Below are 22,007 nucleotides of genomic sequence, written 5' to 3' on the forward strand. Positions count from 1 at the left end.
TATAGCCCTCTTTCCTGCCCCTCCCCCGGCCCGGCCTCTCCCCACCCCCCTCATCCTGGAATGCGGCTGTAGGATTAGGCACCCCCCCATGCCGAGGAGCGGACCAGAGCTCTGGACATTCCATAGGCGCCGCCAGGGAGGGGCTCGCCCTCTCCGGGGTCTGCGCAGTCCCTCCCCATCAATCAAGGCCTTGCCGCCCTCCTCCCAGTACCCTCCCTGCTATCACCAGCACGTTATCAAAACAGGATTTTTTCTGCTTTTATTTTTAATATTAATATTCTCACACAAAAATCACCGAAAATAGGGATAGGGTGGGAAGACCCCTCTGCCCCTGGGGCAGAGAGACAGTGCAGTGCGAGGGGGCGGGACTGTAAACCCCCCAACCCTCCGCAGCCCCAGCGTGGAGGAGAAAAAACCACCAAACGAAAATAAAGCCCCAGAGAAACTCACCCCGGGTGTCCCTGCCCCAGGGGGAACACGCCCTGGGCTGTTCAAAACTAAAGTCCGTGTTTAAAACTGGCCGGGGCTGGGAAAGGTGGGGTTTCTTTTCCTCATAGTTCTTTCTTTAAAACTTTTAAATTTTTTTATTTTATTTTATTTTTTTTACAAAATACCATTTCAGTTCCCACTTCTTCCCCTACAGTACAGGAGTCGCTCACCCTCAGGCGGGGTTGGGGTCGGATCGGGACTGGGGGGACTGGTCCGAGAAAGTGCAGGACGTAGGGGAGGGGAGCGGGTTTGAGCACCATGAGAACCCGGCTGGAGCCTCGGGCGGCCGCACGGGCAGAGAGGGACAGGCCGGGCCCGGACACACTCTGGGGCGCTGGGGAGGGCCCGGCAACGGGCGGTCCCAGGAGGGGCGGGCGGGATGGCTTAGGGGTGAGGGAGGTTGGGTTTTCCCAAAAATGAATAAATAGAGGTGAGTGGGACTGTTATAAATTAAAAACAAAAAACAAAAAAATACAAATCATAACCAAGTGAATAAACAGAGACATGTACAGGGATCACAGCTAGCATTGGAAGTAAAAAAGGTTCTGGGGGAAGGGTAAAGCCCATAGAAAGAATCTCATTAAAAACCTCGGCTGCCGTAACGTCTATGTACATACAGGAGCCGCGTGCGCGGGCTGGCGGGCGGCTGGCAGGCGTGAGGGAACCCGTATGTGACCCCCGCCGCCGCCGGAGCCTGGTCCTTGTGTCTGTTGCTAGAAAGGCCAAAGTCGGTGAGGGGAGGCGCTGGCGGGCGAGGGGCTGCCAGCCCCCTCCCCGCCTCCCTTTTTTTTTTTTTTTTTTCTTTTTTCCTCTTATTTGTTAAAAAAAAAAAAAAAAATTATTTTTTTAAATAAATTAAGTCAGGGGAGCTGCCAATGGGGTGGAAGGGCTGGGCCCGACCCCCTTTCCCGGCCCGAGGCGGGACCTAGGTCCAGCCCAGGCGTGTGCTGGTGGCCCCGCGGCGCCCTGCGCGGGTGGGCAGGCGGGCGGGGCGTCCGGCCTCATCGCGACGTGCTGGCGGGGGCCTGCAGGGAGAAGGCAGGTGGGTGGCTCCGGACGGGCGCCAGGAGAGCCGTCCCGACCCGCCCACCGGTCCGCTCCGCCCTCCTCTCGGGCCCCACGCACGCGGGGCTCACCAGCGTGAAGGCGTCGTAGGCCTGCGCCAGCTCCTCGGTGCGGTACTGCTCCAGCACCACCACGCCCTGCAGGCCCGCGCTGCGGCGCCGGGCACAGCCCTCGCAGTGCACCAGGTACGTGTTGCGGCTGCCGTTCTCACTGGTCACGAACAGGATGTTGAACACCTCCACCTAGGGCAGCGAGGAGGAGGCAGTGAGGAGGAGTGGCGGCAGAGGTGGGCGGCAGCGGGAGAGGGGACAGCACTCACATCGCACTCATTGCAGTAGTAGGCCGGCTCGTCCTTGACCCGGCCCTGGTAGGCAATTTTCTTCCCAGCCCGCACGAGGCTCTCCCGCTGCACCTGGCAGTGTTTCATGGACTGCAGGAGGCAAAACCTGGGAAGCGGAGAGGTGGTGGTGAGGCAGGACTGCCAACAGGCGGCAGGTGGGCACAGCCCCCCTGCCTCCAAGATCTCAGCTCTGTAGCCCTCCTAAGGCCTCCCACACTTCATGCCTGGCTCCGATCCCCTGTCCTGGGTCTCTGCATTTCAGAGCTCTGCCACAGTTGACATTTAATTTGGTTTTTTATTTGCCACTGGAAAATGTAAAGCTCCTGAGACCGGGGGCATTGTCAGCCTCCTTCACGGCATTACTCTCAGCACACACTGCCCGGACACACAGTGAACAAAACGGAGAAACAGATGAGCACGGGGGACAATCAGACAGGAAGAACACGAGCAGGGCCTGGGACAGGCAGAGATGAGCTCCCACCCAAATACGGTCCTCACTTGATCATCTTAAACAAGTCGGGGTCGCTGATTTTGACAGTGCGAGCCACGTTCCAGGATACGTGAATCATGGGCACAATGGACTTGACGTTCTTCACCTCGTTCCACTCATATCGTTCCAGGGCCAGCTGGTACTGATAAGCTGTGGGCCAGAGGGGTCACTACAGGATTCTTGAAAAGCCCCCAGCCACTTGAGACCAAGCCCGCCCCCTCACAGCTGGGGACCTTCAAGCCCACGCCCCAAGGGGCTTCCTCCCAAGTCTGCCCCTCATGGCTGAGTGGCTCTGCACTACCCTATCCTCTCACCAGTGAGGGGCCCCACGTTCCAGGCAATGTTGTTGCACCAGCCGGTGGCCTGCACCCAGTGCACGGTCCCCGCGTTGATCCACACGAGGTCCCCGGGGCGCTGCACGAAGCGGTACACAGGAATATTGGAGGCATAGAGGTCATCCAGAATTGGCCACCAGGAGCCCGTCAGGTAGTCCACGCCGTGCCTGCGGATGGCAACAGGGTCAGGAGAAAACCTGAGGACCCAGGGGCAGGACGCGGCGGGGCGACTGGCGGCGGGGGGGGGCGCACCGGTCACAGAAGGCGCTGATGGTCTCCCAGTAGTGCTCGTGCACTGCGAACCACTCACAGTCGCCTGGGCCGATGTTGATGTTGACAGAGCAGAAATTGTTGTTCTCCTGATGGCCTGCGGGGGGCAACAGCGAGCGGCATGGCTGGCCAGATCGGAGCCGGCGCTCCGCGACAACCCCACCCCTCGCCCCTCATTGGCTGACCGCAGAGACGGTCAGCTCTGGGTGCGGACACCAGTCCTCCCCTCGCGCGCTTCCCGCACTGGCGCGCGCGCTCCAAGAGCGCACCTGGCGTTCGGCTGCCGGGGACCTTCATATACAGCTGCACCGTATTCATGCCCAGGATGGTGTGGCCCACGTGGCTCAGCATGTTGCCTGTGGACGTTACCCGCATGAAGGCGGGCAGCTTCAGCAGCTCCTGCAGCTGGGGCTTCCACCTGCAGTGATGAGGAGGAAGCAAAGGTGAGAGGGGCCTGGGCTGCCCCCAGCTCGGCAAGCCCAGCAGCACTGTTGCCCCAACCTGGCTGGCTTCGACCCGGCCACACTGACCGCTTGGCATCAGACAGGTCGATGTTGGTGCCAAACTTGATGATGTGATGGTTCTTCGGGTCTGGTGCGCTGCTGCTAGGGTGGAGAGCACAGGTTGGTGGAGAAGCAAAGGAAGGGAAGGAGTCATAAAAGGGATGGACAAAACCGTACCTAGTAGGGGCTCCTGTGGTGCTGTCCGGCTCCTCCGACTCCTCATCCTCACTTTCCTTCTCCTCCTGCTCGGCCAGAGGAGTAGCCAGGGCTGGGTCAGTGGCCTTTCAGGAGCCCTCCCACTGTGCCCTCAGTTCCAACACCCCTGGCCCCAGCACCTCAGCCTCTGCCCAGCCTTGCCACTCACCTGCAGGGACTCCTGGAAGGACGAGGCCTGATACTGCGCGTACTTGGCAATGGTGGTGTGGGAACGGGAACTCTCACAGGGCCAGATCTGCCTTGTGCCCGTCAGGTCCCAGTTCTCATCTGAGGGCTGCTGCACCTGGGTACGCACCTCAACGGTGTGCTCGCCGCTCGCCTCCACCAGCGTCTTGGTGGAGAAGAGGCCCAAGTCTGCGAGGGAGGGCCGTGCAGGGCATCAGGGCAGAGGCAGAGAGGGCAGGGGGGCAAGGACCCAACTTATCCTTTCCCTTCTGACTCCCAGCTGCCCCTGGCAGGGCAGACACAGGCTCAGCGCAGCTCAGCCCAGGAAGAACAGGTGAAGACCCCAGCCCCACATGCAGCTGGGAGTTGGTCCTCCCAGGACCCAGTCTACCTGGATCCTCACTCCCTCAACCCCTCATGCCCCTCCCAAAGCTGCCCCAGGCCTCAGCCCCTCTACCAGAGTCCTCAGGACTGCATGATGCCACGTGGGCACAGCACCTGTCACACAATAGGAGCTCAATGAATGGCAGCTTCTTTAAACTATCACTGGGTTGCATTAAAGTGAGAGCCTAGAATGTGCTTCAAATAATTCACTGGGGGAGAGGAGTGGCTATCGGTATAGAGAAGGCCATGGGTATAAGAAAAACGAGATAAATTTTGTTTTCGTACTGTCTTCTACTTCTGCACGTATTTGAAATTTTGTACCATAAAAGATTTAAGAGAAAAAGCCCCTAATTAGAGGTTTTCTACAGTCTGTATGCTTCTCCTGTTTGATTTTCCAGAAAACCAAAAAGTGACTCTGAACAGGCCCTGACACACATCCCCTCCCCACTTGGCCACTTCTGGAGATGGACAAGAGAAAAGTGCAATGCTGGTCCAGCAACCGAGCACTTCTCAGGCTCTTCTCAAGCAGGAGCTCTCTTTGAGGGTCCCACAGCCCCAGAGCCTCAGTCTTCCCGACACCACTCTGCCCTCCACACTCACTGAGCCGCAGGGAGCCTGCCAGGCCCCGGATCACGGTGATGGGATTTCGAGGGTCTGTACAGAACTGCAGCAGCACCGGGGAGAAGGCATCCCGTTTGCTTTCCAGCTGAGGAATCAGCAGAGATTTGGGTCAGAGCCCTGCCCCAGGCTTGGAGCCCCCAGCTGCCTCTCTACCCTGTCCCAGAACCCTCTGGCAGGGGTGGGCCTGAGCCCAGGTGGCACACATACGTAGATACTGGGTGTGGGTGGGTTGAGCTTTTCCCGGGGCAGCTTCTCCTCAGTGTTGATCTTCGGTTTCACAGACTGGGCAGGGGAAAGGTAGGACTCTCGAAACTTCCCTTTCACCTTGGCATTCCTGGGGAGGACAGTGGAGTGAGGATCAAAACACTGGGGTGGTAAGGCCAGAGAGCCTATCGCTGGGGCCACACTGGGGCCGCCCTGGGTGATAGCCCCTGACTCACTTGCTGGCACGCACAACGTCAGCGGCACAGTGGCTGATAGTGAGGTCTGCCATGCGCAGCCGCCGTTCCTCCACCTCAGAGGCGATAAAAGTCTCCTTGTCACCACTCTCTACCTTGATGAGCCGGATCTTCAGCTCCTTGGGGGGCCCCTCGCTAAGGGAGCGCAGCTTCAGCATGTCAGCCCGGCTGACACCCGGTGGCCCTGGGGCTTCCTCCTGAGCCTTTTTCCCAGGGACAGGGACTGATGGAGGAGTGGGCTGTGCAGAGGGTGCAGGAGCCAGTGAAGGGGCAGGGGCTGTGGGCAGCTTGGCCTTGGAGGCCCCACTAAGCTCAGGCCGGGCCTTTTCACGACCCTGGATCTCCTCGCTCTGCAGGTCCAGGTTTCCCAGTACCCGGCGGCTCTTTTCTTTGGGAGCCTTGGCCTTGGCTTTGGCCCGGCCCTCACGGGGCCTCCGACCCACACTGTCTTTACAAGCCCGCCTGTGCCGCCGGTGCTCCTTCTGGTGCTCCTTCTGTCGCCGCTTGCTGCTGCCTGGCCCTGCTGCCACAGCCACCCCACCACTCTCCTCCTTGGCCTGGATGGGAAGTGGCAGCCGCTCAGTCCCACTGTCCGCTGGTTCTGCTGTGTCCACTGTATCTCCTGGGTCTGTGGCACTCCGGCCTACCCGCTCCACAAGGGTCTCACAAGCCCGGCTGATCTCTTCTAGCACCTCGGACTCAGAGCGGGCAGGGGGCAGTGGCAGGGGTGGGGGTGGTGGGGTGGGGGTCGTGGGGCCCGGGGCTGGCTCTTCGCTCGCCCTGCGCTCCCGGGCCCAGGGCCCGCCTGAGGTAGAGAACTGAGATGACGAGGAAGCGGAAGGCTGTGGGGAGCCCTGGGCACTAGGGGCCACTGAGGTGGGCGGTGGGGCGGTAGCACCTGATGGGGGGCTGGGGGAATACTGAGTAGTGGGCAATAGCCCAGGCCGGGTGGGAACACCTGCTCCAGTCCCCCGGTAACAGTATTTCTGTCCCTCTAGCACGGAGGCCAAGGACTTGAGCAGACTGGCTGGGCTGGCTGGTGGGGCTGGTGGGGGTGGTGGTGGTGGCTGTGGCTTGGGGGGTGGGGGGAACTTGGCTAGAGGCGGTGGTGGTGGTAGGGCTGGTGGTGGCTTCTTCTCCTCTTCCTGGGTGGTGGTGGTGGCAGCAGCTGTGGTGGTTGGGGCTGAATCAGTGGGGAATGGAGGCTGCAGGGACGCAAAGGGCTCCTTCATGCCGGGTGGGGGGACCACGCCTGCCTCCTCCTGTTGCTGCTCCTCCTCCTTGCGAATCGATTCATCCAGCATCTTCATGATGTTGGCCAGCCCATCAGGTAGGATCTTGAATTCGGCTGGCTCCTCAAACTGGTCCTCCAGTGGGGTAGGGGGGAAATCAAAGAGCCGCGGGCCTTGGGCAGGCAGCTCCCTGACCCTGGGCGGCACTGGCTGGGGGGCTTTACTCAGGGGGCCCGGGGGTGGCCCCGGCCCCACCTCGGGGGTCTTTGGGAAGGAGACCCTGGGCCGGGGGCTCTCCGGGCGCCTGAAGCTTCCTGAGGTATTTTGGTGACAAGAGGAGGCAGGGGGTGGAGGCAGGGCAAGAGTCAGGGGTGCAAGGGGTGGGTCCTGGGGGCTCAGTGATGGGCTGGGGGGCTGGGGAAGGGGGTCCATACTTCTGGCAAGATAGGGAGGTGGGGGGAAGGACACAGGCCCTGTAGGGCTACTGCTGTGGCTGCCATTGTTGCTGCTGCTGGTGGTTGGGGGAGTAGGAGGGGTGTGCGAATCCTGAGTGCCCACAGAAAAGCGGGAGGCCGGAGGCCCCAAGAAGCCCTCACGGTGGGGGTGGGGTGGGGGTGGAGGGCGAGGGGGTCCTTCAGCCCCAAAGAAGAGCTCCTCTAAGATCTCACCACCCTCTCGAGCTGCCCGGCAGGCCGGGCCCTTCAGCCAGGCAGGAGGGGGCGGGGGGCGTAAGAGGCGGGGACAGGGGGGTGGAGGTGGTGAGGGGGGGCCAGGCGGTAGGGACAGATGGGGAGTGGCAGCGGGGGCTGCCAGGAATGGTTTCCGACTGCTGTGTGCCGAGGGCCCCAGGCGGCCCTGGTGAGAGGACACCTCCAGCGCTGGAGCTTGGTAATGGTCAGTGCCGGGCTGTAAGCGCAGGATAGGTGTGGTCAGAGGGCTGCTCTGGCCACCTCGGAGGAGCTCCATGCCCCACCCCCGGCCCCGCTCCGCCACCACAGCTGTCATCACTCACAATGCCTGGGCTCGGCTCCACGCCCCGGAGACCATTGTTGCTGCTGCTGCTGCTGCTGCTGCTGCTGCTGGTGGTGCCGGGGAGGCCAGGGGGCCGGGAAGGGGCGTAAGGCACGCAGGCGGTGGTTGCTGCTGGTGAAACGCTGGAGTCCATCCGCGACCTCTGAACTCTGCTCTCTCTAAGGTCACTTCCGGGGGGACGGGTGGCAGGCGGGCAGCCATGGCTCTCTGCTCCTGGGGGGCGGGGACCCGGGCCTGGGGGTGCAGCCGGGACCAGCCGGTGCCCGGGGGGATGTGCGGTGTAGGCTGGAGCTGGGTATGGATATGGGTGAGGCAGCGAGTGCCGCTGTTCCTACAGAAAACAAGTGAAGACGTGCGGTAACGAGGCAAGGATACAGGAGCTTATGGGTAAGAGGTGAGCAGTGACAGAGAGTGGCCCACCTGGCGCTCTGGGGGTGCTGAACCCTTGCGTTCGGTGCCCCAGGCATCTCCATGGAGGGCACTCCACAGCCCTGGCTTGGGCAACTGAAATGGGGGGCTGGTGGCCAGGCCAGGCAGGGGTGGTGGCAGTGGTGGCGGTAATGGTGGCGGTGGCAGCGGGAGCCCTGGGGGAAGGCCAGCCTAGGAGAGAAGAGGGTGTAAGGATCCCCTCTTGCGTGGTCCTGCCTGCTCACTGCCTACCTGCCTGCCTGCCCACCTGTAACCATACCTGCTCAGAATTGCAGCCTCTCCTGCGCTTGCCTCCAGGGCTGAGGCCCTCCTCCCCTGAGGGGCCTGAGAGAGCTGCAGAAGGAACAGACTGCACCACCGGGGGTTCGGCAGCTCGCTTCACTGGGGGACCCCCTCGCTTGGCCCCGTAGTTTCGCTTGTGCTGAGGACAGAAAGAGGAGAGAGGATGACACAGGTGCAGGCCTGGCCTGGCCCGCCACCCTAGCTCACCCAGCCCCAGCCTCACCTCAAGGTGCAGCAAGTTCCATACTTGCTCCAAAGGGGGCAAGATCTTGGCTCGGTGCTGGCAGGAGCCGGCATGGAAGTTCCAGAGCTGGGCCTGGGGGACAGGGCAGAGACAGGTGTGAGGCGGGGGCCAAGCCAAGAGGCGCAATCCCAGCCCCCTATGTCCTGCCTCATCACACCTGCTGTAGTCGGCCGAGGCGGGGCCCCAGCTCTGCAATGCTTCCTCCATATCGAAGGGCACTGTGGTAGCAACGTATGGCCTCCTCACTGTCGTGCTCTGACTCGTACAGCTGCCCGAGCTGTTCCCAAAGCCCTGGCTGGGCCGGTTCCCGCAGCAATGCCTGCACGCAGCCATGCAGGGATTCCAGCTTCCCATGGAGGGGTCTCGGGGTGGGTGTCCTACAGAGTAGGAGGGGATGGGGGGATGGGGAGGGTCAGGCTTGGGGAGTAAGGGAGGATCCCAAGGACCCGGCCTTACCTCCTACCCTCAGCCCCTTTGACTCCCCCACTCACCCTGGGACATAATACGATTTGTTGGGATGCCCAGAGCTACTGCCATGTGAAGGGGGTAGGGGAGCAGAGAGCGGGGGCTGCCCGATGCTGGCTGAGCACCTGGAGAAACAATAGGTCTGTTATGTACAACAAAATGGAATAGTCTTATGCCCACCTAGAAAAGAGAGAACTATGAGGATGAAGAAAAGCATCTGAAGTCTGTACTGAGGCAGAAACCCACAGTGGATGACGCAAAAAACTAGGAGTACAGGAAATGGAAAAGGCATACAGAAGTTGGGAACAGAAGTACCTAGAGACAAAAGAAAAAACAGCCCACGTTCTCACCTGCCTCCAGGCAGCCATGCGCTACGTGGAGGGGGATGGGGCGGGCAGGAGCTCCAGGCCCCAGCACAGCTTAGGCCCCCAAGGGCAAAGGTTTCCCGTGCAGCGCGGGCCCCTGGAGGGTCCACTGCCCGATGCATCCAGCCTGAGTCAGAGAGAAGAGACCATGATCTTACTGGGGACTTGGCCAGAGCGGCTGGTGCGCGCCCAGCGTACCCAGCCTGTCCTTCCCTCACCAGGTCAGCAGTGGCCCCAGGAGCCCTGGTGATTGGGCACGGCCCCCTGCCCCAGCTCTCTGGGGCGATGGTCCGGCTCCAGCCGCTCGCTCTGACAAGAGTGCCACTGTCCCCAGATGGATGTCCAGGATCTTTCACAGCCAATTCTACAGCAAGAAGGGGGAAACGGATGAGGGGCACTGGCCAGCACACAGGGCCACAGGGCTGGCCTGGCCCTCACTCTGTCATTCATACAGGGCGCTGAGCCTTGGCTTTCTCTGAGGGGACCCCACCTAGAGGCCCAGGAGATTGGCTCGGAGCCGCGACAAACGGCAGGAAGCTGTGTGGCGATGGGTGAGACAGGGCGGCTGCGTCGCCTGTCTTCCACTCGGGAGCGACTAGGGCCGCTTACCCGGCCTCCGTGGGAGCGTCCTCTCACTTACTGCGTCTGCGAGCTCCAGGGATCGGGCCAATCACAGGACTTCCTCTCTCTCCTGGAAGCCAATCATCACTCGTGTCTCCGCCTCAGTAACAGCCTGCCGGGGACCAATGGGAGGGAGGTGAGCCCGGCAGGCTGCGACCGTGGGAGGAGGGGCGACGGAGCCGGTCAGACGGGCTCGGCCCGGGTGACCCCGGTGTGACCCCGCAGCTCCCACCCAGGGTCCCCATCTGGGACCTGACACCCTAGCCGGCGGGGCAAGCGGAGCTCGTAACGAGTGAAGCTCGTAACCAGTGCGGGTGAGGGAGGCGAGTCGCACAGTTCGGGGCGGCTTGGGGGTCGGCTGTAGCCACGGAGATCCCCACGCACCCAAAGAGCCGCCGGTGGCCCCGACCAGATCGCCCGAGACACCCCTTACCCCGCCGCCGCAGGACAGACAGACAGGCTGACAGATGCAGAACCCAGACAAAGGCGCCTCTCCCCTTCCTTATTTCACGTCGCCCAGTGCCTGACCTCCCCGCCCCGGGCACCCTTTGGAATTGCTTAGAGCCAGCCGGCCACGGCGACTTCCTCGGCACCTAACCCACCCTCGCCGCTATCTGAGCGCCCCCGAGACCCCCCCCCCATTTCAAAGTCTGGCCAAACCCCCAGCCTCATACTCAGTTCCTCCAGTTCCTTCACCTTCCTTGGCTCTCTAGGTCTTCGATACCGACAGACCCCAAAACTCAAGCCCCTCTTTAACTCTCCAACTTCTGAGAAGTCGCGCACCGCGGTCCCGAATGACCCCTCTCGTGTGGCTCCGGTATCCTCTATGCCCTTCCCCGCCGGGGCCACGCGGTTCCCCCACGGCCCACGTGGCCCCCGCCCCCCAAGGGAGGGGGGGATTTCGGGGGTTGCCCGTGACGTGGCTACTTGCGCAGCGGAAGCGGTGTGTGTAAGTGTAGGGGGGGTCCTACGGGATGGAGGGAGGGCGGGGCCCGACAGGCGGTGACATCACCCTTGTCCCACTCTCACCGCCCACAACCTTAAAGAACCCAGAACCCGTTTCACTTCCTCCTTCCCACCCCCACCCCCAACCCGTCCCGTCGGTGCTGGCTCGACCCACGACAGGCGCAGCGCTCTCCTATCCTGGGCACCTTCCCGTTAGCCCCAGTCTTCCTGTTCGCCTATCTGAGCCCAGAAGCTCTGTGCCTGAGCCTGCTCCGTGCCTACCCGGCGTCCCCGCAGGTAGGGAGCCGGCTCCGCTCCCGGGATCGGTCCATTGAGAGTCTAGAGTACAAAGAGCGGCGAGAGGCGAGTGTCGAGTACAAAGCGGCGGGGGCGGGGCCAGCGCTCCAGCTGGAGCGAGCGCCGAGCAGGAAGCCGGGGGAGAGCGCGCGGCCAGCGGCTGGGGGCGGCTGGAAAGTTCACCTTCGCCGAGAGAAGTCTGCGCTGCGGGGAAATTTCCACCCTTCCCACAAGGGCAGGAGGGTTTCTGGTGAAATCAGGCCTCCCGCCGCAAGGCCAAGGCCGTCGGTTTGTACCGAAGCGCCTTGGATCCCACGGGTCCCGTGCCCCGGTGAGCGCTTCGGCGCCGCGGCTCTTGCACGCGGGGTTTCTGTCAGAATTCTCTGTCCTTACCAGAGACAGCCTGTCTACCAGTTACAAGCCCTGGGACAACTACAGCGCTTGACTGCGGCCAAGGAGAGCTCGGGCGGCTGCCCCCACCCAAGTCCCGGGACCCACGGACCAGACATGGGCACAGGGGAGCCGGGAGACATCAAGGAGCAGATCTCTGCTTGGGAAGTGGTGCCGAGGGCGCTGCCAGTTACCAGGAAATGCAGCTTCCCCTTCTGTGATGATGACACTTCCCCTCTGCCACTTCCCCTTTCCCACGGGGAACTGACTCAGCTTTCCCTGCCTCTCCAGTCCCCCGGCCCTCTACCTTCATCCACAAACCCCCACGCCGGTACCCAGGAATACAACAGCCCTCATTGAGGACAAAAACTTCCTGTACGTGAAACATTCACTCTCGCCAGTCATCTCGGATCCTTGTCCCCCCACCCGGGTCCCAGGCGCCTGACTCCCCCGTCCGCCTCCGTACAAAGCCCTCCCCCGGGGTCTGATTCAGGCTTGGGGTGGGGGAGCGTGAGTCACCAGAAAACCTTCCCCTATTCTCACTGGCTCAGCCCCCGCCTGCCTGAGTACACACAGACACAGTCAGAGACAGACACAACTCCGCAGCCCACACACCGCTCACCACCGGGCCCGCGGAATTTCCCCTCCCGAGTCCCCACGGCGGCCCCTCCCCACGCCCGGCAGCGCCGACACCGCGCTCACACCTGTTCCCCATGCGCGGCGGCTGGCTCGCAGTCCACTCTCACCTTCACTCTCGCTTCGGGGCAGGAATAGCACTGACTCCCAGTGTCCGTACTACCCAAGGTGGGGGGACAAACACGGTCACGACACACACCCACAGACTCCTCAAAGACAGGCGCACGCAACCACAGCCAGGCTGACAGGACAGTATACTCCACCGAGAGACATTCCAGCCTCTCCCTGCCCGACCCACAATCCCGAGAATGAGCCACTCTGAAAGGGTTAATTCTTCTCCGGCTGAGGCCACGCCCCCTGTATCCGGGCTCTCCCAGCAAAGCTCAGCTCCGCCCTCTCCATCCGGGCTCTAGACTCCGGGACTTTAACCCACCCCCCCCACCGCCCACCCCCCAGAGCCCCGGGAGAGACCCACTCCATCAATCACAGACACTTAACTCTCCCCGGGCTAGAGGCCGGAGGAGCCCCTCCGCCCACGGCCCCAGCCGCGCGGGACGCGGGTTAGGGGCAGGTAAGGGGTCAGACGAGCGCACACAGACTCACAGGACGGCCAGAGACTAGACCCCGCAGACGGGGCTTTGCCGAGCAGTCAGCCGGCACGCTCCACGCGCGGGGAGGTGGGGCGGGACCTAGACCCCCCGCCGCTTCCCGCTCCCAGCCTGGCCTCATTCTGCCTCTAGGAAGCGAGGAGTGACAGGCTAGCTTCTTACCTGTGGGAGGGGGAGGCGGAGGGGAGGCCGCCGGCAGGAGCGCCGCTGTGACTCAGCCACCCGGGCAGGCCGCCCGCCCGGGATTCCCTTCCCCAGCCTTCCCCCGCTACCGGCCCCTCCCCGCCCCCCACTGAGAAGTGACAGTGCCGGCCCCGGCCCGCTATGTGTCACTGCGGGCCTTGTGTCTGCCTCTGACTGGGCGCTGTGTTCACCAGTCTGTCTGACAAGGTCGGCTGTGTGTAAGTCCCGGTGTCTGTCTCCGTGTGTACCAGCATATCTGCTCATCTTGTCTTCCTCACTGCCTGTGTCTGACGCGTTCCTGTCATTATCCCAGTCTACATGACTCCGCAGGGCTGTCTCTGTCTGTGTGTCTGCCTGGCTCCTGTCTCGGTCTTTTGTCTGGGTCTGCCTCTGCATCACTTGCGTGATCACGTGTGTCTCTGCACATGCCCTTCTGTGTTTGCCTTCATGTTCCTGAACAGAGTCAGGGAAACCTGGAGCAGTCTGACCCTGCTGACTGCTCGCTTCACTCCCCTGAATCTCAATATCTTTCTTGCTGGATCAGTGCTCCTTCTGCTTGAGTCAAGTATTTGGGGCGAGGGGGGGCGGGGGCCGGGAGGGGGGAAGGGTGCTGTCTGCCTTCAGGCAAGTTCTGTGCCATTCTGCAACATCTTTGCTTATCCTCACGGCTACTGGAAGCTCCCATTATGACAATAACTGCAGCATTTACTGAACACATTACATGTCAGGCACTGTGTTAAGTAACTTACTTTTTTTCTTTCTTTCTTTCTTTTTTAGCTCCTTATCAAATCCTGATGTAGGGGGTACTTTTTTTCCCCATTTTACAAATGAGGAAATTGAGGCTCAGAGAGGTTAGGTAACGTGGCCAAGGTCATTCTGCAAGTGAGTGGAAGAAACAGGCTTCCTTCTAGAGCCACATTCTTACCACACTTCTGTACTGCCTCTGTGCCATTCTCTCTACCTTGGATTTATCCTCACAGGCTATTTTCTGGGTCAGCCTGCCACTCCGCTCTACCCCATCTTACCACCCCAAGTACCCCATGCCCTCTAGAGAAGGTGTGGGCAGGAGGCTGTGCCTCCCATCTCTGAGTGAACTATGTAGCTTAGTTTCCTGGCAAAGAAGCTCATTCAGTCCACATATTCATTCAACACAAATCCACTGAGGCACCCGATATGTAAACCATCATGCCGAATAGAGATACATGGAAGAACACAGTCCCCACTCTCAAGAACCTCAGTGAGCAGTGGGGACGAGGTAGAAACACTAAGAGAACTGAAGTACCTGGCTGAGATTTCATTTCCCTCCTCTCCTACAGAGGAATGGGAAAGGGATGGCAGAGGGTCTCAGGCAGTAAACTGGCAGAAGAAGAGAGTGAAAGAGGAGTTAAGACTTAAAGTATGGGGGGCAAATGCAGTAGTGCAAAGGGGAGTGAATAGGGCAGAAGGATCTGGAAGGAATGATGAGGTGCCAAGATTGCCATGGCAACAACAGGTTGTTGTAGCAATGGTTTCCAGTATATCCCCAGCTCAATTCTAATCACCCTCTATAAATCAGGTTGTTCAACAACTCTTACAGGGGCAAAGTCCTCCTCCTACTCCAGGGTATCTCATGTCTACCTTCCACCTTGCAAACCCTAGCATAATTCAATTCAATACACAACTGAACTGTAGCACTGAGGAAGGTTTTTTGGGTGGTAGCAAAGAAGCTGGTGAAGTACAGGGCTCAACCATTCATAGGAGACAGAGGGGAGCTCCATAAACTAGGAAGGCTGAACCACTCAAGCCCTGCGGGGGGATACTCAGAGTTGGACTGGACCATTCTGAGGAGTGGGCATAATCCAGATCATACCACTCTTCAAGCATATGGTGTGATGAGATGGACTGTTGGGGGTAAGGATCACTCAGGGCTGAACTTACCAGCTGGAGTCTGCTGTGCCCCTGTCTCATTGGAACCAGTGCCCCCAGCAATGGGGTGCAGCAGACCACCGTGGGTGGGGCTGGTGGTGCTACCGGGCTGGCATGGTGCCTGGGGGAACCTAAAAGAAATCAGCCAGTTAGAGGAAAGGTCTTCCAGGTTAGAGAATTCCCCTACGCTCCCTGCCTTCTCAATGAGGAGAAACCTGGCTCAGGGTCAGATGGGATGGGAGAATCTGTTTCCATGGTAACCAGAAAAAGCCATCCCCAAAGTGGTCCTCCAACCTTTGCCTTCAGGAGGGAGCCTGAACCAGGTGGTAACGGGGAGGGGCATGCTATGGCATCTGCCTAAGCCCACAGTGTGGACACCCAGTCCAGGATCCCTCTTCTGACTGGACCCTCCTGATGAGATTCCCTGACCCCGAGGTAGGCCCACCTGCCATTGACATCTGTACCCAAGTCAGCCTTTGTCCTAGCCCCAGGCATGCAGACACTTCTTTCCTCAGCTTTGCCTCCTCCCCAACCTTATCAAGACACCAGACAGTCAACCCCACCCTCTGGACTCTGCTCCCTCCTCTTCCCCCAGGCAGGCCTTGGTGTGCAGCAGAGGTAGCCAGACTAGATGAACGGGCCCAGCAGGGAGGAGCCTTTCTGACCCAGCAAGGACTGTGACTCTGGGCCTGGGCCTGGGCCTGGAAGTGGCCTCTGCTGCAAGCCTCCCCTCTATCCCATCCCCCCAAGGCCATATCCTGTTTCCCCATCACCTCCTTCCTCTATGTGGCCCCAAAAGGTGACAGAGGCCTCCCCCCTCCCCTTCTAGCCATCAAGTATGAGAAGATAGGTCTTTTAACATAAGTTCAGAGCCAAGAACCAGGTGTCCGTCCAGGGCGTCCAGGGCTCAGACTGAAGCCTGCCCTCACCTCAGGCTCACTCCTCCGGGACCTGGGGACCTGAGTTTTCTGCTCCCTTAACCACAGTTTTCTTTCTTTAAGGACCCAGATACTTGGGCTCCCAGTCTAGTCTCTCCATTCCCCTGGCCTTCAGCCCCCATTCTTCTTCAAGCCCCAGAGGCTCAGGCCTCTGGCCCCCAGCCTCCATGATGCAATGTGCTGCAAGCTTCCCAACTGCTGATGACACTGCCCCTAGGGAGGTGCTATTTCTGACCCAGGCAAGGCCCCTCACCAGGCCAGAGGCAGTGGTCAGCTGCACGCTCGCTCAGGAGGCCACACAGGCAAGCCCTTCTGCTGGAGAAGGGAGCTTGAGGCTGGAACCCTCAGGGTCGGGGACACTCAGAATGTGGGACCAGAGAGAATGTGAGAGGTGTGTGTGTGTGTGTGTGTGTGTGTGTGTGTAGTCCTTAGCATTTGTGTATGTGGTTGGGGGGGCGGTAGGGAGGGTCTGGCTTAGAGAGAGGGGAGTGGGCGGGCCTCAGGACAACCAAGAGGAGGAGTGGGGGAAAGCCAAGGAGGACCAGAGGGGTGTGGGGGTGCCTGGACATCAGAGTGGGGGAGGGGCCAGTAGCCATTTAAAGAACCAGCCCCAGAGCTTTAATCCCTCACCAGCCCTGGCCCTGAGCCGCAGGCTGTAATTCATCTGCCCAACAGCTGGGGTGGGTGTGTGTGTGGGGTGGGGGGGGGCAAGTGGATGGGAAGGGGGAGCTGGGGGAGGGGCTGGGGCTTTCTTGTGCACAGAGCCAAACAACAAAAGGGGAAGCTGAAGGGCCAGCTCCAAAGTGCCCAGGCCAAGCTGCTGACCAACAGACATGCCTAAGGCCCCCACCTGGTGGCTGCTAGACTCTGTAGTTTGGACTCGAGGATTCTTGGTCGAGGAGTCAATGAACCCAAAGGCGGGGCTGTGGAGAAAGCCCAGTCTGAGTGTCCCCCAGACAGGCTGTCACCCCTCCTTGTACCGTTCCAGACCTGGCAGGCCCCACAACAGACTCAGCCTCCAGGGCTCTGCCAGCCAGCCCAGCCTCCCCTGACTCGGCTTGCCGGCTCCCCCTCCTGCCGGCACAGGGTGGCAGTGGCCACACGAGGCTGTCCCTTTAAATCATTACCACCCCTGATTGTGTGGACAAACCGAGGGCCCTGCCCCCCCAGGCAGGCGGCTTGCCATCTCCCCTACACGAGTCCCCAGAAACGTGAGGGCCATTTAAAGGGACAACAGAGAGAAAAGGCTGGCTCTCTAATCGCCCCCCACCCCCACTTCACACACACTCACAGTCCCTTTCCCCAGCGACATACAGCCCCCTGCCCCTCCAGCGGGCCCCCCAAATTCCGGTTCTCTCCCCACCCCTGGAGACTGCTAAAAGGAGAAAGGGGGCCAGAGTTAGGGGGCGGGGAACTGGGGGGAACCAGGGAAGGACAGGGACTCCCTCCTTCCCCGGAGCCCCAGGGGACAGGTCCGAGGGGAAGCAAGGGCCCGGAGAAGCAGCGAGACAGAGCCCCGAAAGGTGCTGCGGGCAGACCTGGGGCGCACAGGCTGTCGGGCGAGGGGAGGGCAGTCGGGCTGCACGAGACGGCGGCGCGGCCAGCGGGCTACAAGTCCAATTGGGGGAGATGGAACAAGGAGGGCCAGGGAAAAGAGGCAAGGCCGGAGGAAAACGGGGAGACGGAAAAGGGGAAAGGGGTCATCCGGGAGGTGGGGAAAAAAATCTGAGAGGGAGGGAGAGCCGGGCCGGGGTTACCTGCTGGGTGTCTGTCCCCCGGCGGTGCCCCCGGAGTCCGGGTAGGGAGGGGGGGAGCAGCGGGGGGGGAGTGGGGGCTGGGGGGGCGGGGAGACGGTCCCTCCTCTGCCTCCTGGGCCTGCCCCGGCGCTTGCAGCCTCTGCCTCCCTCCCTCCTCCTCCCCGTCCCTGAGTCCCGGAGTCAAACAAAGAACTGTAGCAGGCTCTCCCCAACCCCCTCCCTCCTCCTCCTCCACCTCCTCCTCCCCTCCCTCCCTCCCCACCAACAGGCTCCCTCCTCCTCCCTTCCGGTCTCTTCCTTTAACTACCCGCCCCCCCAGCCCCCAGCACTAGTCTCTCTCCACCCACCTACCCCCACCTTTTACACACTCCTCAGCCCAGTCCTGTCCCCGCAAGAGAAACTGTGGAGTCCCTTTGCAAAATTAAAAGGCTCCAGAGAAGAGCATGGGAGGGGATTGGGGTCTTGCTTCAAAATTAAGAAGCACAATACAATTATTTTATTTTCACAGCTAAAGGAACAGTCTTAGCTGTTTCTTCTCCAAGAAGGGGAAGAAAGCAATAAATATCTGACTAAAGCTCTCATTAAGTAAAGCCTACACAGCAGTCCAGGCTAATCCCCAGCCACCCCCCTATCACCATCACTACCAAATTAATACAAACTCTCTACTTCTTCCTAATGAACTCCGAAGGTCCTGACCAGTTTGGAGCAGGCCCGCCAACTATAGTAATAAAAATAAGGAACACCACTTAATAACAAGTATTTCATAAAGACAAGCATTCATTCTGTGCCAGGCACTGTGCTAAGTACTTTGCATAAATTATCTCATTTTTTTTCTCCCTACCTTTGTTTTTTTTTTACTGTCTTGAAGGTAAGTATTGATATTTAAATTTTCCAGGTTAGGAATATGAGGCTGAGAGAAGCTGTTACCTCTCCAAGTCCCAGCAGTCACTAAGTAGTAGGACTGGGAATGGAATCCAGGTCCGATCTGACAGTCCAAGCTCTAAGGTACATAAAAGCAGAAACCAATTTTTTTTTTTTCAATACCATCACCAACTCCAGGACTTAACAGGGAAGGCACTCTTAGCTATCAAATGAGTCCCCCCCCCCCAAATATCATGTGCAAACTGCTCCACCCACAGACATAGAATAAAGACCCTAACATTTCAGTCTAGTGTTGTTTCTTGACGCTTTTCCTCACTGTTGGGGGTGTCGCCATTGAAGAAGGGGAGGTCAGAGGTGAGTCGACGTCCAGTGAATCCCGCATACCGCACACAGCTCTTCTATGGGGGTAACTATCTTGCAACCACTTCCACTTCAACTCAAAATGGGAAAGTGGAGCAATAGGTTAGTTACTAGACGAGGCAGCAGGTGGAAAGTAAGGAGATTTCTGGGAGGACCTTTCAAGGGGGGGTGGGAGGGTGCCTGGAAGGGAAGCTCTTCTGGCCCAGTGTAGGGAAAAGTGATCCAGAGTTCTCTCAGCCCAGCAAAGGGGCAAAGTCTTTCAATACAGCACATCCGCGCCCCTCCCCCTCACAAAATTCCAGGCCGGGGTTTCCCACCTGCAGGATGGTAAGGCCAGGGAAGGGAGAAGGGAAAGAGATGGCACGGGACTGGAACTGGACTTGGGGCGGGGAGGGGGGAGAGAGTGGGGATGAACGGAGGAGGAGGTGTCATTGCCTGGCAACCATCCTGGGGCACATGCACTGGTGACATCATCCCAGGCCACCTCTAACACAGACCTTTGACCCCAACGGGGCAAAGGGGGCTGCTGGCTAAGCTTCCTGGGAAATAGCCTTAGGAAATCTGGGAGCCCTAAACAAAAAGGAAGGAAAGAAGGAAGGAACCCAGGCGTCCTGGTTGTATCTCCTTTACCCCCAATACAGCTCCGATCCCAGAGACTCGGGCCTCTCGTTTCCTTCTCTCCGCCTCCAGCCTTGACCTCACTACCCACATTTCTGACTGGAGTCCTGACGCCTCTCGGAGATAGTGTGCTTTCTTTCTGCCGGGCGAGATCGCGGGCGGGGGACAGGGGCGCCGGGTCCCGCGGGGCCCCGTTTCCTATCTGAAGGATCCCCGTGCCCCAGCCGGCCGCCTGCCCGGATCTGTCTGGGTCCCTAACTCTCCCGCCCCTCCCCGCGCAGTTCCAGGGCGGAGTCTGTGGAGTTGAAACAAGGACACGGCGAGAGGAAGAGTTATATAACCGAGAGAGGCACAGAAGGACGAGTGGAGACGGGGACACAGAGCCCGAAAGGAGCCGAGGGAGGCGCAGAGAGCGAGTGGGGAGGAAGCGTTAGGGATTGGAAGGGTTTTGAGGCACATCAAAGAGGGGGAATTCACTCGAAGAAGGGACATGAAGACCCGGGAAGAGTCACTGAGGCAGTCCGGAGCGTCCCCGCAGCGCCCCTCCCCCGCCACCAACAGCAGCCGGGCCCGGGAGGATGCAGCCTGGGAAGGGGCGCTGGTACCGGGTCCGTTCACCTCGGGGAGGCAACCTAAGCCAGAACCCGGGAACGCAGTGGCCGTGGATGTGGGGCCGGAAACCACAGCTCCGCCCAGCCCACCTGGCAGCGTGGGGCGCCAGCTGGGGAGGAAGGGGGAACAGGTAGAGCTGGCCCCTCCCACGCAAGGCTGGGCGGTTAGGGTTTGACACCTCGCGAAAGAGCGCTGGCCGACCCAGACGTCTAGGTCCCGAGGGGCTGAGGAGCATAGCCCAGGACTCGTTTGCAAGCACAGACCCCAGACTCGCCGGAGGGCGGTGGGGGTGGGGGATACGACTCGCTGCGCAGGCGCAGGGGAGTCCTCCGGCGCGTGCGGCGGAGGGCGGGGAGGTGGGCGCGAGCGTGTGGGAGTGCACGTGCGGGTCCCCGGCAGCTGCCCCCTCCTTTCCTCCACCTCCTGCCCTCCCCTTCTTCTCTTCCTGTGGCCCTATAGTGCTTCCTCCCCATTGGCTGCCAGGGCCCGCTGTTAGGAACGTCCACCCCAGCGGACCGGGCGGACGCGAGAGTTCGGGAATCCAGCTGCGGAGTCTGGTTCTCCAGTTACTCAGGCAACAGGGCAAGCAGCCCCAGGGAGGGAAGCGCAGCGGAGCGCCCGCGTCTCGCCTCCCTCGGGACTGCAATTGTGGCCATTTCTGTCACGGGGCAGCTCGCAGCGTCCCTGCCTTCCTTCCCGGGACCCAGGCGTCCAGCCCTGGTCCCGGCCTCCCACTTTCGCCGACCTCCGCCCCAAGTCACAGCCACAAGCCACAGCACACAGGAAGCAAATCTGCGTTGCTTAGCAACCAACCCGCTTGCCCCCTGCCCACTATTTACCCCAGCCCCGAGAGGCGGAGATTCGGCTCCCAGTCCCCTCCCCACCTATGCCCTCTGCCCTCCCTGCCAGTTTCCTGTGGGGGTGCTGGGGTGACAGGAAGCCAAATGAGGGTCTCAGCCATTTCTCCCTCAGGCCGAAGTAGGGGGCTTTGGCTGCTTTCAAGGCACAGCCCTCCACACGTCTCTCAGCTCTGAGCGTGTGTCTCGCCCTTGCCATCTCGCGGCGACGTTGGGAAGGTTCCACCCGGAGAAGGGCCCGAGCGGGGCGAAGGCTAGGCAACAGGAGACTGCAGAGTGGGGGCGGGACCAGGGATGAGGAAACTAGCGGGGTGAGGTAGCGTGATGTGAGGCGAGGTGGGCTCTGTGGGCATGGGGGTGAAGGATGCTGCTAGGAGGTTATCGGGGCTCCCTGTATGAAGGTCAGGGCAGAGGTTACACGTCGCCCAACCTCACTCGTGGGAAAAACTGGAGTAAACCCCCAGACCTGAGACATAGCCCTATCTGACCACATCTGACCCCAGTGGGCCATCGCACTGACCTATCTGTTAACTCTGACCTTTAATCCTGTCCTTCAATTAGGCATCGCCGCGCCCCGCCCTAAGATCGGCAAGGGGAATCCCAGTTTAAGGGGGCTGAGAGTGTTTCTAAGCCCCTGCTGAGATCTGGAACCCAAGACATCTGCCTTCCAGCTCTTACCCCACACCCATCCTTGTTTTTATTTTTATAGGAGATCTGGATTCCTGAGTCCCAGTCGTCCTCCTAGCGGCTTTCGCGAGACCCAGTGTCCATCCCCAGCTCTACCCTTCCTGCGACTCAGGCGTCCCGCCCCCTGCGCGGAGATGGTTTCCTTCGTTTCGGACGCCCACGCAACTCCCCGTTACCTGGTTCTGGGGGGGTCCCAGGTGTTCAGGCTCCCCAAGGTCCCCCAGGGGTCGAGCGGCCCCCCCCTCTCCCAGGCCGGGGCTGGGGGGGCCGCTCTGCCCCGTGGCGCAGTTGGATTTTCCAACACAAACACCCGCCCCCCCTCCGTC

The 22,007-nt window shown here is 60.5% G+C and overlaps 2 protein-coding genes across 16 annotated transcripts; one reads left to right on the forward strand and one right to left on the reverse strand.

Annotated features, from left to right (window-relative positions):
- Window positions 1-244: 244 nt before the first annotated feature.
- On the reverse strand, window positions 245-21,997 carry KDM6B (lysine demethylase 6B). 15 transcript variants are annotated; one of them, XM_049859299.1, is made up of 24 exons: window positions 21,858-21,997; window positions 14,983-15,101; window positions 10,026-10,118; window positions 9,604-9,749; window positions 9,371-9,512; window positions 9,047-9,145; window positions 8,713-8,932; window positions 8,535-8,627; window positions 8,289-8,450; window positions 8,021-8,200; window positions 7,581-7,931; window positions 5,319-7,474; window positions 5,086-5,212; window positions 4,858-4,963; window positions 3,857-4,062; window positions 3,670-3,734; window positions 3,520-3,591; window positions 3,259-3,407; window positions 2,972-3,086; window positions 2,699-2,886; window positions 2,393-2,534; window positions 1,874-2,000; window positions 1,626-1,796; window positions 245-1,514 (listed from the first exon to the last, which is right to left on the reverse strand). In XM_049859299.1, the coding sequence occupies exons 5-24, from the start codon at window positions 9,505-9,507 to the stop codon at window positions 1,491-1,493; spliced, it is 4,890 nt and encodes a 1,629-aa protein (XP_049715256.1). In that variant the 5' UTR covers window positions 9,508-9,512; window positions 9,604-9,749; window positions 10,026-10,118; window positions 14,983-15,101; window positions 21,858-21,997; the 3' UTR covers window positions 245-1,490. The 15 variants fall into 15 exon arrangements, with proteins under 15 accessions (XP_049715256.1, XP_049715255.1, XP_049715243.1 ...); XM_049859298.1 differs by having other exon boundaries at window positions 3,520-3,594; XM_049859286.1 differs by lacking the exon at window positions 21,858-21,997 and adding exons at window positions 18,593-18,665; window positions 18,826-19,840 and having other exon boundaries at window positions 245-1,796; window positions 3,520-3,594.
- Window positions 19,864-21,862, forward strand: LOC126062143 (uncharacterized). The gene is made up of 2 exons (XM_049859300.1): window positions 19,864-20,267; window positions 21,704-21,862. The coding sequence occupies exons 1-2, from the start codon at window positions 20,016-20,018 to the stop codon at window positions 21,737-21,739; spliced, it is 288 nt and encodes a 95-aa protein (XP_049715257.1). The 5' UTR covers window positions 19,864-20,015; the 3' UTR covers window positions 21,740-21,862.
- Window positions 21,998-22,007: the final 10 nt, after the last annotated feature.

Source organism: Elephas maximus, chromosome 19 (assembly GCF_024166365.1).
Source record: "Elephas maximus indicus isolate mEleMax1 chromosome 19, mEleMax1 primary haplotype, whole genome shotgun sequence".
NCBI classification, from domain to species: Eukaryota; Metazoa; Chordata; class Mammalia; order Proboscidea; family Elephantidae; genus Elephas; species Elephas maximus.